General features: G+C 45.7%; 1 protein-coding gene across 2 annotated transcripts in view; it reads right to left on the bottom strand.

Annotated features, from left to right (window-relative positions):
• Window positions 1-18200, bottom strand: part of echdc1 (enoyl CoA hydratase domain containing 1) — a 40233-nt gene extending 22033 nt beyond the window's left edge. Inside the window, exons 1-4 of one of the 2 annotated variants that reach the window (XM_070884444.1) lie at window positions 18066-18200; window positions 16206-16440; window positions 5859-6001; window positions 4967-5019 (exon numbers count right to left, since the gene is read on the bottom strand). In XM_070884444.1, the coding sequence (XP_070740545.1) occupies window positions 4967-5019; window positions 5859-6001; window positions 16206-16428 (419 nt within the window). In that variant the 5' untranslated portion in view covers window positions 16429-16440; window positions 18066-18200. The remainder of the gene's footprint in view (window positions 1-4966; window positions 5020-5858; window positions 6002-16205; window positions 16441-18065) is intronic. The other variant, XM_070884445.1, reaches the window with a different exon arrangement.
• Between the last annotated feature and the right edge of the window lie 519 nt (window positions 18201-18719).

Genomic DNA, 18719 nt, shown 5'->3' with positions numbered 1-18719 from the left:
CTGTAAGGGCCATATCTAACTCCCTCTTGAATATATCCAACAAACTGGCATCAACAACTCTCTGCGGCAGAGAATTCCACAGGTGAAGAAGTTTCTCCTCATCTCAGTCCTAAATGGCTTACCCCTTATCCTTAGACTGTGTCCCCTGGTTCTGGACTTCCTGCATCTAACCTGTCCAGTCCTGTCAGTATTTTATATGTTTCTATGAGATCCCCTCTCATTCTTCTAAACTCCAGTGAATGCAGGCCCAGTCAATCCAGTCTCTCCTGCCATCCCGGGAATCAGTCTGGTGAACCTTCACTGAACTCCCACAATAGCAAGGACATCCTTACTCAGATTAGGAGACCAAAACTGAACACAATATTCCAGGTGAGGCCTCACCAAAGCCCTGTACAACTGCAGAAAGACCTCCCTGCTCCTATACTCAAATCCCCCAGCTATGAAGGCCAACATGCCATTTGCCTTCTTCACCGCCTGCTGTACCTGCATGCCAACGTTCAACGACTGACGTACCATAACACCCAGGTCTCGTTGCACCTCCCCTTTTCCTAATCTGCCGCCATTCAGACAATATTCCGCCTTGGTGTTTTTGCCACCAAAGTGGATAACCTCACATTTATCCACATTATACTGCATCTGCCATGCATTTGCCCACTCACCTAACCGGTCCAAGTCACCCTGCAGCCTCTTAGCATCCTCCTCACAGCTCACACCACCACCTAGCTTAGTGTCATCTGCAAATTTGTAGATATTACACTCAATTCCTTCATCTAAATCATTGATGTATAGTGTAAATAGCTGGGGTCCCAGCACTGAGCCCTGCGGCACTCCACTAGTCACTGCCTGCCATTCTGAAAAGGGCCCATTTATCCCAACTCTCTGCTTCCTGTCTGCCAACCAGTTCTCTATCCACGTCAATACATTACCCCCAATACCATCCACTTTAATTTTGCACACCAATCTCTTGTGTGGGACCTTGTCAAAAGCCTTTTGAAAGTCCAAATACACCACATCCACTGGTTCTCTCCTGTCCACTCTACTAGTTACATCCTCAAAAAATTCTAGAAGAGTTGTCAAGCATTATTTCACTTTCATAAATCCATGCTAACTTGGACCAATCCTGTCACTGCTTTCCAAATGCGCTGTTATTTCATCCTTAATAATTGATTCCAACATTTTCCCCACTACTGATGTCAGGCTAATCGGTCTATAATTCCACGTTTACTCTCTTCCCCCCCTTTCTTAAAATGTGGTGTTACATTAGCTACCCTCCAGTCCATTGGAACTGATCCAGAGTCGATAGACTGTTGGAAAATGATCACCAATGCATCCACTATTTCTGGGGCCACTTCCTTAAGTACTCTGGGATGCAGACTATCAGGCCCTGGGAATTTATCAGCCTTCAATCCCATCAATTTCCCTAACACAATTTCCTGACTAATAAGGATTCCCTTCAGTTCCTCCTTCTCCCTAGACCCTCGGTCCCCTAGTATTTCCGGAAGGTTATTTGTGTCTTCCTTCGTGAAGACAGAACCAAAGTATTTGTTCAATTGGTCTGCCTTTTCTTTGTTCCCCATTATAAATTCACCTGATTCTGACTGCAAGGGACCTACGTTTGTCTTCACTAATCTTTTTCTCTTCACATATCTATAGAAGCTTTTGCAGTCAGTTTTTATGTTCCCAGCAAGCTTCCTCTCATACTCTATTTTCCGCTCCTAATTAAACCCTTTGTCCTCCTCTGCTGAATTCTAAATTTCTCCCAGTCCTCAGGGTTGCCACCTTCCCCTTTTTATTTTTACTCAGACAGGGATGTACATTTGTTGAAGTTCATCCATGTGATCCTTAAATGTTTGCCATTGCCTATCCACCATCAACCCTTTAAGTATCGTTCACCAGTCTATCAAGCCAATTCACATCTCATCGAAGTTACCTTTCCCTAAGTTCAGGACCCTAGTCTCTGAATTAACTGTGTCACTCTCCATCTTAATAAAGAATTCTACCATATTATGGTCACTCTTCCCCAAGGGGGCTCGCACAACAAGATTGCTAATTAGTCTTTTCTCATTACATATCACCCAGTCTAGGATGGCCAGCCTCCTAGTTGGTTCCTCGACATACTGGTCTAGAAAACCATCCCTAATACACTCCAGGAAATCCTCCTCCACGAAATCTGTCTTCACGAAGGAAGACACAAATAACTTTCCGAATGTACTAGGGGACAGTGGGTCTAGTGAGAAGAAGGAACTGAGGGGTATCCTTATTAGGCGGGAAATTGTGTTAGGGAAATTGATGGGATTGAAGGCTGATTAAACCCCCGGGGCCTGATAGTCTGCATCACAGAGTACATAAGGAAGTGGCCCTAGAAATAGTGGATGCATTGGTGATCATTTTCCAACAGTTTATCGACTCTGGATCAGTTCCTATGGACTGGAGGGTAGCTAATGCAATACCACTTTTTAAAAAAGGAGGGAGAGAGAAAACGGGTAATTATAGACCGGTTAGCCTGACATCAGTAGTGGGGAAAATGTTGGAATCAATCATTAAGGATGAAATAGCAATGCCTTTGGAAAGCAGTGACAGGGTCGGTCCAAGTCAGCATGGATTTATGAAAGGGAAATCATGCTTGACGAATCTTCTGAAATTTTTTGAGTATGTAACTAGCAGAGTGGACAAGGGAGAACCAGTGGATGTGGTGTATTTGGACGTTCAAAAGGCTTTTGACAAGGTCCCGCACAAGAGATTGGTCTGCAAAGTCAAAGCGCATGGTATTGGGGGTAATGTACTGACGTGGATAGAGAACTGGTTGGCAGACATGAATCAGAGAGTCGAGATAAACAGGTCCTTTTCAGAATGGCAGGCAGTGACAAGTGGAGTGCCGCAGGGCTCAGTGCTGGGACCCCAGCTCTTTACAATATACATTAACGATTTGGATGAAGGAATTGAGTGTAATATCTCCAAGTTTGCAGATGACACTAAACTGGATGGCGGTGTGAGCTGTGAGGGGGACGCTAAGAGGCTGCAGGGTGACTTGGACAGGTTCGGTGAGTGGGCAAATGCATGGCAGATGCAGTATAATGTGGATAAATGTGAGGTTATCCATTTTGGGGGCAAAAACACGAAGGCAGAATGGCGGCAGATTAGGAAAAGGGGAGGTGCAACGAGACCTTGGTGTCATGGTTCATTAGTCATTGAAGGCTGGCATGCAGGTACAACAGGCGGTGAAGAAGGCAAATGGTATGTTGGCCTTCATAGCTAGGGGATTTGAGTATAGGAGCAGGGAGGTCTTACTGCAGTTGTACAGGGCCTTAGTGAGGTCTCACCTGGAATATTGTGTTCAGTTTTGGTCTCCTAATCTGAGGATCTGCTATTGAGAGAGTGCAGCGAAGGTTCACCAGACTAATTCTAGGGATGGCTGGACTGTCATATGAGGGGAGACTGGATCAACTGGGCCTTTATTCACTGGAGTTTAGAAGGATGAGAGGGGATCTCATAGAAACGTATAAGATTCTGATGGGACTGGACAGGTTAGATGCGGGAAGAATGTTCCCGTTATTGGGGAGGTCCAGAACCAGGGGACATAGTCTTAGGATAAGGGGTAGGCCATTTAGGACTGAGATGAGGAGAAACTTCTTCACTCAGAGAGTTGTTAACCTGTGGAATTCCCTGCCGCAGAGAGTTGTTGATGCCAGTTCATTGGATATATTCAAGAGGGAGTTAGATATGGCCCTTATGGCTAAGGGGATCATGGGGTATGGAGAGAAAGCAAGAAAGGGGTACTGAGGGAATGATCAGCCATGATCTTATTGAATGGCGGTGCAGGTTCGATGGGCCGAATGGCCTACTCCTGCACCTATTTTCTATGTTTCTATGTTTCCACCGTATTGCTACCAGTTTGGTTACCCCACTTCCTTAATATTCTGGGATGCAGACAAACAGGCCCTGTGGATTTATCGGCCTTCAATCCCATCAATTTCCCTAAAACAATTTCCTGACTAATAAGGTAGTGGGGAGGGTTTTTAAAAATAAAATGTGTTTTTATAACTTTATTTTAAAATGTGTGTATATTTTTAAACACTTTCATCTGTAAAAATAGGCTATATGCCTACTTTTTCAGGCACAAGATTTTAAATGACATTTGCAGGGCAAGATATTCGTAAATATCGGAAATCTTGCCCTGCATGTGTCCTCGCTCCTGATATGCATGAGATCTTTCAAGCCAGAAACTTGACAGATCGTAAAAGCCAGTTTTCAGCGCATGCGCATTGCGTGCTGAAACCCGGATTTTCCGATGCCTTCCTGGGTTCATAGAAACGTCGTACGGACTCGGGACATCGGAATTTCAGGGCCATTATATCTGTAGAAAGGAAAACTCAAAATTCCAAATCAACCCCAAGGAGAATAGTTTAACTGCACTTACTTTCTTTATGTCACATGGAAGTGGAGATAAGCAAGGGAGACACAGTCAGGTTCTCCATTCAAATATATACGTTTTAAAATATAAAACTTTCAATGGCATCAATCTGTGCGGTCTATGACTTTTTCCAATTTAGAAAAGTGCCAGTGGAAGGTCCAATTGAAAAAGTAAAGCTAATTTAAATGGAATCCATAAACTGACTGATCCATCATTATCCCATAAAATCAGAATTACTTCATATTTGGTTCTATTCTCTACAGAGACGTATAGTTGTTGAAGAACATCAGATATCAGTAATAAAAATAGAAAATACTGAAATCATGCAGGTCAGTCTGCATCTCGAAGAGTGAACAGATAATTTAATGTTTCAGGAATACAGCCCTTAGTCAGAACTGATCAGTCCTGATGAAGGGCTCTATGCCCGAAATATTAATTTACTTGTTCATTCTAAGAGATGCTGACTGACTGATGTGCATTTCCAGCATTTTCCCTTTTTGTTTCAGATTTCTATCAATAGCAGTATGGTTTTACTTTTTAATCATACATTAGTACCTCAAAAGTCTCGTCAGGGTGTTCTGCATAAACATGCACATCCTCAATCCATCCTAGAAGAGAAATGCAGAAGCTATCATTTCGGATTGTTAGTATCCTGCCTTTGAACAGTCAGGTTTTTGCTCATTTTATTTAATTACTTTGCTAAAAATTCTATTATATTCTGCTTCACATAACTTCACTAAACTGTAATTGAGTTAAAAGGACTAAAGAAAGTACAGACATAATTCTTGTTCTAAATCTAAATATAGGTTTGATCTATATAAAACCTAATGTGATGGAAATGGATCTGAATCCTTTCCGATCTCCTACACTATATTAAAGATTATGGGACATTACAAAACATGCCCAGTAGTTGCTAAATAGACAAAAAAATCAACATACTAGCCCATTTAAAAACAAGCCTATTCCAAAAGCTCTTCAAGAACTGGTATCTGAACACAAACCAGTTGCCAGTAGTAACTGCACTAAATTTCATGTTGATTAAAAATATTTTAAAAAGTACATAAAAAATTAAATATATCACCATCAGTCTTACATTAATATAAATGTACAATGTGCTACTAGCAGTATAATGTCACTTGGTTCTGACAGTAATTACACTACACGGTATTAAACTGAGTTCTAAAGATTACAATCATCCTGTTAAAACAGGTTGAGAGAGTAGGCAGACATGTAGCAAATATAGTTTAATGTAAAATAAATGTGAAGTATTTGGAATATTTTGGAAAAAGAAGTGATTGAAAATATACCCTAATGCATGAAATTCTCAAGAGAGCGGAGTATGAGAGATTTATAGATAGACAGCATAGCTTTAGCAATGGTTCACCTCCCATCCCCATACAAGTTACGAGGAGTGAAATAATGAGTCATTGAATGCGTGCTTACATACCTCAGGGTTTGAAATTGCTTTAACTGCTCTTAGGTCAGAGCCAGAACAGAATGTGCTGTCTGCACCTCGCAGAATAAGACCTTTCCCATTAGTCCAATGCTCCAGCTCCTCCACCCTATCCCGAAAATCTAACATCATTGTTCCTTATAAAGAAAACAAAATAACGTTTTTGAAGAGGAAAAATACAATTTTGTCAAAAAAGTTACTACTGAAAATTACTGGACAAGGTTAGAGTAATTAATGCATTCAAACTTTTCTGTCAATTCCCCCACTGCTTATTAATTGCCCTTATAGGAAGTGGTAAAACAGATCCAGGCAATCCCAAGATAATATTGTAAACAAGTACATAATGTACAGGATCATAATTTATATCTGGAACTTTCTCTTGTATTTCTGTTTCTCAATCAGCATTAGTTGGTGCATGTGGTTTTATAATTAACTAAAATGTATCAAATCAGAAGAGTAAATGCCAACTGCAGTGCAAGACATGAACCATAGAAAATACAGTTAAAACCATTGTTTTCCAGGGGAAGAAGGAAAAGACTACACAACAACTCCAACAAAATTCATGCTCTCTGCCTGGCACAATTACCAAAACTGAATAATTTATTAAAACATTTCTAATCACCAATGAAAACTTACATTTTGCATTAATATAGGGCTGAATTTTTACCTTTGTGTGTGGGTGGCAGCGGGGGGGCATGGATTACGTCGGGAACCCAGAAGTCGGAGAGGCGCGTTTTGCAGTGGCTTTTTAACACCACTGCATTTGAATCAAACTTCTGGGTTTCCCAACCAGTTAACTGGAGCAGATGACTCAACTTAAACTGAGCTATTTAGAGGAGCAATGGACAGATGTCACTTGAAAGCTGGTGGCGGTGAAACCAGATTGTGAGAGAGGGGAACTGTTTGTGCTATAACACTTTAATAATACTTAATCCTTAATTATGCAGAGTCAAAGGCAGAAAGCAGCACCCAGATTTAGCGATGCCACCTTGGAGATATTACTTCAAGGAGACAGGTCCAGCAGGGACATCCTCTACTCTGCTGATGGAAGGAAGAGGCAAGAAGCTCGGAAGAAAAAAGGAGTGTTGTTGGTAGGACATGCCTCTAGTGTAGGAAACGCTTAAACGCTTTGAGGTCAGGAAAGGCGAGTACAATGCTACATTGCCCTACATCCTGATGTGCATGTCACCCCCAACCCCATCACTCTGCCTTCCCAAGCCTACTCCTGCACGTCACTCTTCACACCAACCTACCTTGCAAATGCATCCATCCCTCACTGTCTATGCACTTACTCACATCCTCATCTGACCATCCACCATTGACACTCACCCTCAACTTAATGCAATGTTATACCTCTCCCTCAGTCACTCTCAACATGTTGCCCATCCATCCCTTCCACTCATTCCATCACTCTCACTCAAAGATCTCTTGTTTCCCTCCTTGCAGGAGAAGAGAGCACAGAACACCCAGGAGAGGCAGTGAACCAGTAGTGGCCCTCCAGTAACCACACCACTGACTTCAGCAGAGGAGACAGCCCTGGAACTGAGTCACACTGCGGAGCTGTTGGCGGTGGGAGACAGAGAGAAGGGGATCTCCCAGCTACCTGGTGACCGAGGGGTAAATATCATACAGCCACATGGCACACAACAGGCACTCGTGTTGACTTGATGTCAGCAGCCAGTGAAATATGATAGTGTGCATAATGATAACTTAAAACATTCTTATCATAACAGTTCTAATTCATAGAAACATGGGGCCCAAGTTTCGGCAGCTGGTGAAAACGGCGCACCTCCGAGACTTACGTGACCTGCCTGGGCTCGAAGGTGCGCCGGAATATTCTGCATCAATTCTCCGGTCCTCCTGGACCATGGCGTGGAGTGGCGTGGCGCAGCGTAGTCTCCCTGGGGAGGAGACTGCCTGCAGGGGGGCGGGGCTAGGGATCATGCCTGCTTCTCAGAGTCGGCAGCGTTATGCAGGCGCGCTGGAGCATGCACGCCTGCGCAATGGCTCGGGAGTGTGTGGGTACCGGTGGGGGGAGCGTGGCAACAGGGATAGAGGGGGGAGCGTGGGTTGGGGGGCACTCAATGATCGAAGGGCCAGAGGAGAGAGCAGGGGTGCCTCCTTCCAGCCTCTCCCCCACACCCTCCACACACACACCCCTCCCATCCCCCCCCACACACACCCCTCCCATCCCCCCCCCACACACACCCCTCCCATCCCCCCCCCCCACACACACCCCTCCCATCCCCCCCCCCACACACCCCTCCCATCCCCCCCCCCCACACACACCCCTCCCATCCCCTCCACACACACCTCTCCCATCCAATATCCCCCCCACACACACCCATCCCATCCCCCCCTCCAATATCCCCCCCACACACCCCTAACCCCTCCCATCCCCCCCACATCCCTAACCCCTCCCATCCCCCCCACACCCCTAACCCCAACCATCCCCCCCACACCCCTAACCCCTCCCATCCCCCACACCCCTAACCCCTCCCATCCCCCCCACACCCCTAACCCCTGCCATCCCCCCCACACCCCTAACCCCTCCCATCCCCCCCACACCCCTAACCCCTCCCATCCCCCCCACACCCCTAACCCCTCCCATCCCCCCCACACCCCTAATCCCCCCACACCCCTAACCCCTCCCATCCCCCCACACCCCTAACCCCTCCCATCCCCCCCACACCCCTAACCCCTCCCATCCCCCCCACACCCCTAACCCCTCCCATCCCCCAACACCCCTAACCCCTCCCATCCCCCCACACCCCTCCCATCCCCCCACACCCCTAACCCCTCCCATCCCCCACACCCCTAACCCCTCCCATCCCCCACACCCCTAACCCCTCCCATCCCCCACACCCCTAACCCCTCCCATCCCCCCACACCCCTAACCCCTCCCATCCCCACACCCCTAACCCCTCCCATCCCCCCACACCCCTAACCCCTCCCCCCACACCCCTAACCCCTCCCATCCCCCCACACCCCTAACCCCTCCCAACCCCCACACCCCTAACCCCTCCCATCCCCCCACAACCCTAACCCCTCCCATCCCATCCCCCCCACACACTTAACCCCTTCCACCCCCCCACACCCCTAACCCCTCCCATCCCATCCCCCCCACACACTTAACCCCTTCCACCCCCCACACACCTGACCCCTCCCACCCCCCCACACACCTGACCCCTTCCACCCTCCCTACACCTGACCCCTTCCACCCCCCCTCACACCTAACCCCTTCCACCCCCCCTCACACCTAACCCCTTCCACCCCCCCCCACACACCTGACCCCTTCCACCCCCCCCCCCCACACACCTGACCCCTTCCACCCCCCCACACACCTGACCCCTTCCACCCCCCCCCCACACACCTAACCCCTCCCACCACCCCCCCCACACACCTAACCCCTCCCACCCCCCCCCCACACACCTAACCCCTCCCACCCCCCCAACACACACACCCCCTCCCACCCCCCCACACCTCCTCCCACCCCCCCACACACACACACCTCCTCCCACCCCCCCACACACACACACCCCCTCCCACCCCCCCACACACACACACCCCCTCCCACCCCCCACACACACACCCCCTCCCACACACACACCTCCTCCCACCCCCCCACACACCCTCCCACACACACACACTCACTCCCACCCCCCCCACATACACACAAACACCCCCCGCACCCATCACTGTCAGATACAGAGACGAGAGACACTACAGAGAGAGACACTGACAGAGACACCTTCCCTTCACATAAAGGTAGGACTTCTATTTTTTATTGTTTGATTACTTATTACTTTGGTCTTGGTGCTTTAGGTGCAGGGTTCCTTCTATTTTTTATTAATTAATTGCTTATTACTTTTTGTGCTTTGTTTAGTGCTTGGTGCTTTAAATGTACTGCTTTGTTTAGTGCTTAGTGCTTTAAATGTACTTTGCTTCTTTAATGTTGTTGTGAAGGTGGTTATGGAAAATCCTCTAACTTCCCTTACCCCCCGCTGTTGTGATGTTGATTTGTCCTTTGTGTTTAATGCTTCCCACCCGCCGTCTCTGGCTGTGCCTGCACTAAACTTAACTCTAGGTAAGGTTTTTCAGAACTTACAAAAGTGGACACTTACTCCATCCTAAGTTAGTTTATATTAAGTTTTCACTGCCGAAACTTGCAAAAGAGGCCCGAGTGGCTGGACACACCACCTTTTGAAAAAAAAGTACCTTACCTAAAGCCAATCTAAACTAACTCACTAGAACTGCAGCAAACTAATGTCCAGGTTGACCGGTCTATAATTCCCTGTTTTCTCTTTCCCTCCTTTTTTAAAAAGTGGGGTTACATTGGCTACCCCCCCACTCCATCGGAACTGATCCAGAGTCTATGGAATGTTGGAAAATGACTGTCAATGCATCCGCTATTTCCAAGGCCACTTCCTTAAGTCCTCTGGGATGCAGTCCATCAGGCCCTGGGGATTTATCGGCCTTCAATCCCCTCAATTTCCCCAACACAATTTCCCGACTAATAAGGATTTCCCTCAGTTCCTCCTTCTTACGAGACCCTCTGACCCCTTTTATATCCGGAAGGTTGTTGGTGTCCTCCTTAGTGAATACTGAACCAAAGTACTTGTTCAATTGGTCTGCCATTTCTTTGTTCCCCGTTATGACTTCCCCTGATTCTGACTGCAGGGGACCTACGTTTGTCTTTACTAACCTTTTTCTCTTTACATATCTATAGAAGCTTTTGCAGTCCATCTTAGTGTTCCCTGCAAGCTTCCTCTCGTACTCTATTTTCCCTGCCCTAATCAAACCCTTTGTCCTCCTCTGCTGAGTTCTAAATTTCTCCCAGTCCCCAGGTTCGCTGCTATTTCTGGCCAATTTGTATGCCACTTCCTTGGCTTTAATACTATCCCTGATTTCCCTTGATAGCCACGGTTGAGCCACCTTCCCTTTTTTATTTTTACGCCAGACAGGGATGTACAATTGTTGTAGTTCATCCATGCAGTCTCTAAATGTCTGCCATTGCCCATCCACTGTCAACCCCTTAAGTATCATTTGCCAATCTATCCCAGCCAATTCACGCCTCATACCTTCAAAGTTACCCTTCTTTAAGTTCTGGACCATGGTCCCTGAATGTCTTTGCTCTGCCACAGGTCCATCAAGTGTCCAGCCAGAGGAGGAAGACGACTCCTCAGGAGGAGATTGCGGATGCTGAGGACGCACCGTCACACAACCCATGCACACCAAGCACCAGTGCAGATACGCACAGGTCGGTGGGTCCAGCAAAAGATAAAATTGCATTGTCACGTGGTGTCTCACAGATCATGTGAGCAAGAGCAGACGCTGGAGACAGGGACAGCAGTGGGATCCTCGACGGAGGGCGCAGGATACTCCAAGCAGTGCTCAGCTGGACAAAGATGCTGAACCTGAGGAGCAACAAAAAATGGAGACGACTCTGGCAGCTTTTCTATTTTCTACGTTTCTATGTTTTCCAGCTGCGATGTGTTTGATTGTAGGGAGAGCAGCATGATGTCACAGGCCATGGCTACGACGTGGTTGTCTATGGAAAGGGTGGCCACCTGCAGGTTAGCATCAAATGTGCCAGTTAAACGTGTGCATGCTTGCTCTGACAAACAGCTTGCAGACTCTGATTGCAGCCATACCTAAGATGGATAAAAACCTAGAATTGACCGTTCATTGCCCCATTGGTATGCAGCAAAATGTTATCCAGCTCCTTGCTTGCAGGGAAGTGTAGGTGGGCCATGAAAAGGATGATAGGGAGAGGGGAAATGGAAGTGGGTACTCTGCTCAAAGCGCTCCCATTTCTTCCCCCCCACCGCCCCCACTCAAAGGCCCACATGCTTCCTCGGATCCCGATGGCTGAGTCTGCCCCTGTACAGGTGCAGGAGGAGCAGTCTTTGGCGGGGCCCTCACAGGCTCCAAATCCCAGAGGATGTCCGCCAAAAGTGTACACATAGTCAGAGCAGGGAAGTGAGCAGCCTGCCTCTACTTCTATGGAAGTCACAGGAGATGCATGGTGTAGGAGTTGTAGAAAGAGAAAGATGAAACAATTGTAGATGCATAAAGGTATGCACGTGGGTGTGTTATAAAATGTCAGACTGTGTTAGATTGTTAAGATTCTGCTGAATTTATGAGTCACATAAAATTATTTTGTGGCACTGCTTTTGTGTCTTGTCCATTTTTGCCTGCTGCCTGGCAAGTGTAACACATGACTTAACTGCGAGCAATGGGTGTGAGACAGGAATGGTTTGGTCATTTAGGACTGTTTTGTGGTGATGGTGCAGGGGTGGGGGGAATTTGTTTCAGCATCTGGGTGCCACGTGGGTGCAACTTAACTAAATCGTGCCATTATGAGGCCATCCTGGGCCTTCTCTGCAGCAATGTGCACTGCTGCTGGTGCCATCCTCAGCTCAGATTCCTCCTCCTCTTTGTTTTCCACCTGCTCCTACGCCGAAGAGGCTCTGCACCTTGTGCCTCCGACAGCTCCAATCCTCACTGCTGCACTCTGCACACATCTTCATCATCTGGCTTTGATTGTAGCGTTCTTCGGCCTCATTGCTTGGCTTCCTCAAGTGCGTCATCAGCCACGTCTTCAGTGGATACCCCTGGTCTCCAAGCAGCCAGACGGTAAGTCTGGTCAGAGACGCGAAGAGCTGTGGGAGAGTGGACTGGTGCAGGATGAATAAATCATGACAGCTCCCTGGGATTCTGACACAAACCTGCATGATGATCTTCTTGTGGTTGCAGACAAGCTACACATTCATGGAATGGAAGCCCATACGGTTCAAAAACACTCCTGGGTGATCTGGGGATGCCTTGATGGGCAAATGTGTGCAGTCGATGACGCCCTGCACCTGTGGGAAGCCAAACAGAGCCACAAAGCCAAGCACCTACTCACTCTGGCTGGCTTCATCGGTGACTAAGTGTACATAAGTGCCAGACTTGTCAAACATGGCATCGTTCACCTGGGTGATGAATTTGTGGGCGGCTGACTGCGAAATACTGCAAATATATGCTGTAGATCTCTGGAAGGAACCGGAGGCAAAGAAGTTGAGGGGGGTCGTGACTTTGACAGCCACTGGTTACACACGTCCACCAGGTCCAGTTGGTAACAGGTCTTCCAACAAGTTACAAATGTCTGCCACGGCCTAACGTGATAACTGAACACCAGTGCCTCAGGAGGCTCAAGCTATGTCCAGGAAGCTGATCCTCTGCCTGTGTTGGTGGTATCAGCTCCTGCAAGATGCACCCCTATGCTCATCTCCTCTCTCCTGTGGAGCAGCAGGTTGGTGAGAAGTCTGCTGCTGCTCCCCCTGGGATTCATCTTGGTCTGAATCTGAGGTCAAAGGTCAAATTGCATAAGTAGCAACCATGCTGATCTGATATATGCCAAGTAAAATGGAAATCAGAGCACAATGCTCCAATGTGGCGAGAGTCACTTGCAATGTAGTGCGAGTGCCTTCCGAAGTTGTAGAACTTACCTACAAACTCCTGAAAGCCAATACTCAGCAAAAGAATGGTGTCAGCAAGAGCCTTTCCCTTCGGCAAGGACGCAGGAGTAATGTGCGAGTATGTGCGATTTTTTTTTAAACTGTCAATTCTTCAACTCCCACAATGGCCACTCTGCTCTCACCTTGCTTTCATTGGTGAGGTTCAGCAAGCCCGGGAATCCCGTGGACAGCCAGTAAAGGCTGCAACATCAGGTAAAAAGGGGTTTTAATAGCCTCTATTAACGAGCTCTAAACTGCTTTAATTAGGTCACCCGCCTCTCCTGAGGGGCTCTCGAGCGCACTGACTAACGAGCCCGAGTTAAAGGCGGAAGCCGGCGGGTTGAAGCCAGCTTCCCGACACACAGTCAATTTCAGCGTTTTTAAACTGCTACCCGCTCGCAAACCTGTACGCTCTTCAAAGTAAAAATTCAGCCCATAATCTCAATTCTGTCCTATACTAAAGAATTGTCCTCAATATCTTCCTTTCTATGTTAGAACTAACAAATCTGTAAACCCATGTACAACCACACACTTACATATGTTAAAACTAAAGAGGAAAATATTAGGGTCTGAGGCTTCGAAAAGATAATGTAAGCTACAACCTCCAACCAAATTTATAAACTAACATTATTGACTCATTTTAGACTAGCTTTAGTGTCTTGAGATTGGAATTTGCTGAGAGCACTGTGGGACTGACAGTGCAGTTTGACTCCCAGCTCCGCAGCGATCACTAACGAAGGAAAGTGGAGCTCTGCACATGCATGTTCACAGAGATACTCAAAGCTCCACTTGCCTGCATCAAATCACTGGTTACATTTTAATGTGAGCAGAGAGATGACGGTCCTTTTATGGCAATGACCTTCAACCATGCATATAAAAACTTAGATTACCTAAATGTAGACATCACATCAGATTATACTACACAATTTGTATCAATGCAAAGCAGTTTTGGCTTTTAATCACACTATGTAGTATAACTAAGCCAATGAAAGCATAATTAAAAGTTCAGTTAAATCTTTTGTATGTCTTAGTGAAATTTGTCCCTCTGGATACAGTTTCCCTTGTCTGCATTGTTCACTATTACCAGTTAGCTAAAACTGTACAGTTAAATGTATTTCTGTTATTTAAGCTACCAAATCTCGCAGCTACTAAACCTCTAATTGGTTTGATTTTTCTTGACGGTTAGCAGGTTCACCTGATCGTGATCAACTGATAAGGTAGAGTAAAACCGCTTACATAAAAGATTAGATAAATACAACAATGCCTTGTCTATACTAAAATATACATTATTTTGAACTTTTGACAATACTCTCATTAGCACTCAATAGCAGTGATATCTCATAACTTTTTTTGATTATGCAAGCTTTCCACAAAGCTTAAGCTATTTTTAATTTTTTTTTATATTCATTCTGTGATGTGGGCGTCGCTGGCAAGGCCAGCATTTATTGCCCATCCCTAATTGCCTTTGAGCCGCCTTCTTGAACCGCTGCAGTCCTTTTGGTGAAGGAACTCCCACAGTGCTATTAGGGAAGAAGTTCCAGGATTTTGACCCAACAACGATGAAGAAACGACAATATATTTCCAAGTCAGGATAGTGTGTAACTTGGAGGGAAACTTGCAGGTCATAGTGCTTCCATGCACCTACTGCCCTTATCCTTCTAGGTGATAAGAGGTCGTGAGTTTGGGCAGTACTGCCGAAGAAGCTGTGGTGAGTTATGCAGTGCATCTTATAGATGGAACACACTGCAGCCATGTTACGCCGGTGGTGGAGAGAGTGAACGTTGAAGATGGTGGATGGGGTGCAAACGAAGTGGGCTGCTTTGTCCTGGATGGTGTTGAGCTTCGAGTGTTGTTGGAGCGGCACTCATCCCAGGGAAGTGGATGAGTGCAGCTCTAACAACGAGTATTTCATCACATTCCTGACTCGAGCCTTGTAGATGCTGGAAAAGTTTTGGGGAGTCAGGAGGTGAGACACTCGCCGCAGAATACCCAGCCTCTGACCCGCTCTTGTTGCCACAGTATTTATGTGGCTGGTCCAGTTAAGTTTCTGGTCAATGGTGACCCCCCCCAGGATGTTGATGGTGGGGGATTCGGTGATGGTAATGCTGTTGATTATTAAGGGGAGATGGTCATTGACTGGCACTATGTGGCGCGAATGTTACTTGCCACTTATCAGCCCAAGCCTGAATGTTGTCCAAGTCTTGCTGCATGCTGGCATGGACTGCTTCATTTTCTGAGAAGGAATGGAACTGAACTGTGCAATCATCAGCAAACATGCCCACTTCTGACCTTATGATGGAGGGAAGGTCATTGATGAAGCAGCTGAGGTTGATTGGGCCTAGGATACTCCCCTGAGAAACTCCTGCAGCGATGTCCTGGGGCTGGGATGATTGACTTCCAACAACCACAACCATCTTCCTTTGTACTAAGTATGACTCCAGCCAGTGGAAGGTTTTCCTACTGGTTCATGAAACATGGGGAAAAAAACTAATTATGGAATCATGGAGAAAATTCTAGGTGTGTATGGGTCAGAGGTGATTTGGGCTTGCATGTGCATCAATTGAGAGTCCAAAACTAACATTGAAGCCTTTAATTCACCCAATCATCTATTGGCATCTACCTCATTGAACTACTGGATTGTGGCTTTCATGTATTTAATGCTATTCAGTGGGTCATTCAATACAGTATGCTCTTTATATAATCAACAAAACACTTAATTCACAAGAATTGCTCTTTCTACCCCTTGGAAAAATAAGCAACAAGATTTTTTTTTAAAAAGCAGATGAACTGGAGAGCTTCTTTAGCCTGTGTTCTTCATCAGAAGATAACCATGTCATACCTGAAAATGCATTCATTCGCTCAGGGTGGTTTATAATCAAGGTAGCAATCCCATTTTGATCCTTCTGCAAATCAATGGATCCACCAGGGAGCTTCTGAAGTTTTCCCTTTATATCATCTTCATTCATTCTGTAAACAGATGTGTATACTGACAGACTTCTCTGTTGCAGTATTTGACTCCTTAGGCCACAAAGCAGACACTTCTGGGCGCAGAGCATCGCCATTTCCACGCAACACTGAAAATAAGTTAAAGAAAGTGTAAGTCAACTTTTTTTCAAAATCAGCATCTATTTAACCTAGAAACCCCTTTTGTACAAATCTGTTGGATCATACATAGTTTTAATATCCAACATTAGTTATGCAGTAGATGGTCATGCATATTTTTAACCATCCTAGTTATACCAAATATTCAAGAACAATGAACACTTAAGGAAAGTTTTTGCAGCTTAACTCTCAAAATGGTTTACAATGCTTTTCAAACTGAACACATATACATGGTATTACTAAAACAATGTAGCTCCAACATGCAGAGTGGATACAACCCAGCTTCACACCCAGGATTACCCACACGATGAGTTCATGATGTCACTCCTGCCATCAAGGGAATTTAAAAAAATAAAACTGTTAGGCAACCTATGCCTCCAAAGAGGTATTTGCAACTCAGAGACAAAGGTTGCACCTGAACAGACCCTGGACCTGATTCTGTCAAAAGTGGAATCAGAGGAAAGCTTCTGGAATTTGGAGAAGAAAACAAGGGGACCTTCTTGAAACAGTCTGGAAAATTTTGTGCATAAAGACTTCATCAACCAGGGCTCAAAAATGTTGTTGTAAAATGTTGGACAAAGACATGCAACAACTTCATAAGTAACAAGGGTAATTGTGTTACGTAACAGCACAGTATCATTGAGCTTTGCAATTAAAGCACACCATGTCCCTCCAGTTTCTCTTTTGAGTAAGGCTAATTATATAGAGACATTTCAAGAGTGCATCTTATGAATCAAGTGTGCATATTATGAATTAATATATGTGCTCAGTTTTCTTTTGCAGAGAACAGGCATAGCAATTTGCCTGGACATCCCCAGGAGAGAATTCTTATTCTTGGCTGCTATTGACAACCCCTTCTGAAAAAGTGTACATGTTGGGCGAGGACATTGTTCGACTTGGCTGCAATTCCCTCAACACAAATATCTTCTTGTAGGAAATAAATACAAAAGCTTTTAGTGTAATTTGACAATAAACAAGCACAGATCTAAATCTGTTTATGTTAGGATGCATTTATACTACAAATGTAACACTAAAGCAATGCTCCTGTAACTCGACCAGACTCCAGAGATAAGCACTAAGAGAATGCCACAATGGGTCAGATCCACACCAGTTCGGTTCAGGAACAAGCATTGTGGTGTCAAACCAAGTTTAAAAAGCTCCCAGAGGTATTTTTATAAACCTAATTGAATATAATGCTTAAGATAATTTACAGACACTGCCACTTGCATTCTGTAAACATTCAAAATGTAACTGTTGGGAGGAGCTATATACTTGCACAGTTCCAGAACGCTTTCTTGGCATGAAGAATTGGGGATCCAGACAAACAATGTAAACAGGCTGGTCCGAGATTGGAGTATGAATCTAAATTGGTCATGAACCTCTAGTCAGTGTGTAAAGGTTTGAGCGCCCATAAAATAAAATTAAAAATCCTTAAAAGTGCAATGCGAACCGGTACATTATATGTTCACCAGATACAAAGAGATTGCAATTCGCATATCAGCGGCCACAGGCATTCGGACCGGTTGCTTAATTGCACTGGCGGAGCATCAGATAGATTTAAACTACTTTGTTCAAATGTAACTAAGTTTAACGTCACCTTCTTCCTATCGAGTTGCCAGACTTTACACCAGCCCAATAAGACTTTACTGTAATCCCTCCGCCATTTAATTACTAAAATCTCGCTCTGTTTTGCTCTCCTTCCTAAGTTTAATATTTAACCTCGGCTCCACGCTCCCCGGCAGCACGCGGACTAATGGAACGTTCCGCCCGCTAAGGTTCCGCGCTCTAGAAGCCCGGGGACAATGCAGCATTGTGACGCCACAATAACAGCCTCATCCTCTGCCATTGTCACAGAACTCTCAATGATATCCCAGAAAGTGGCACCGAGTTAGGCAGCCACTGGACACTGCAGGGAGGCGATATGATTTTAAACACGTTTAATTATCAAGGAAGAGCATCTCATCTTTTGATTCAAAAGCAAAATACTGCAGATGCTGGAAATCAGAAATAATTACAGAAAATGCTGCAAATACTCAGCAGGTCAGGCAGCATCTGTGGAGAGAAACCGAGTTAACGTTTAACGGTCCTGAAACAGTAACTCCGTCATACCTTTTGTCATTTAATCACTCCTGCCCTTCACCCTTTCACAGACTTTCCCTTTTGTTCCTTCCCTCTTCCTTTTGATCCGCCCAGGTTCTGTACTTGCTTAAAATCAGTTAAATCTCTAACTTCTTCCAGTTCTGATGAAAAG

The sequence above is a fragment of the Pristiophorus japonicus genome, chromosome 7, assembly GCF_044704955.1.
Source record: "Pristiophorus japonicus isolate sPriJap1 chromosome 7, sPriJap1.hap1, whole genome shotgun sequence".
NCBI lineage: Eukaryota > Metazoa > Chordata > Chondrichthyes > Pristiophoridae > Pristiophorus > Pristiophorus japonicus.
The sequence above is the reverse complement of the archived record's forward strand: the minus strand, read 5'-3'. Positions and strand labels throughout refer to the sequence as shown.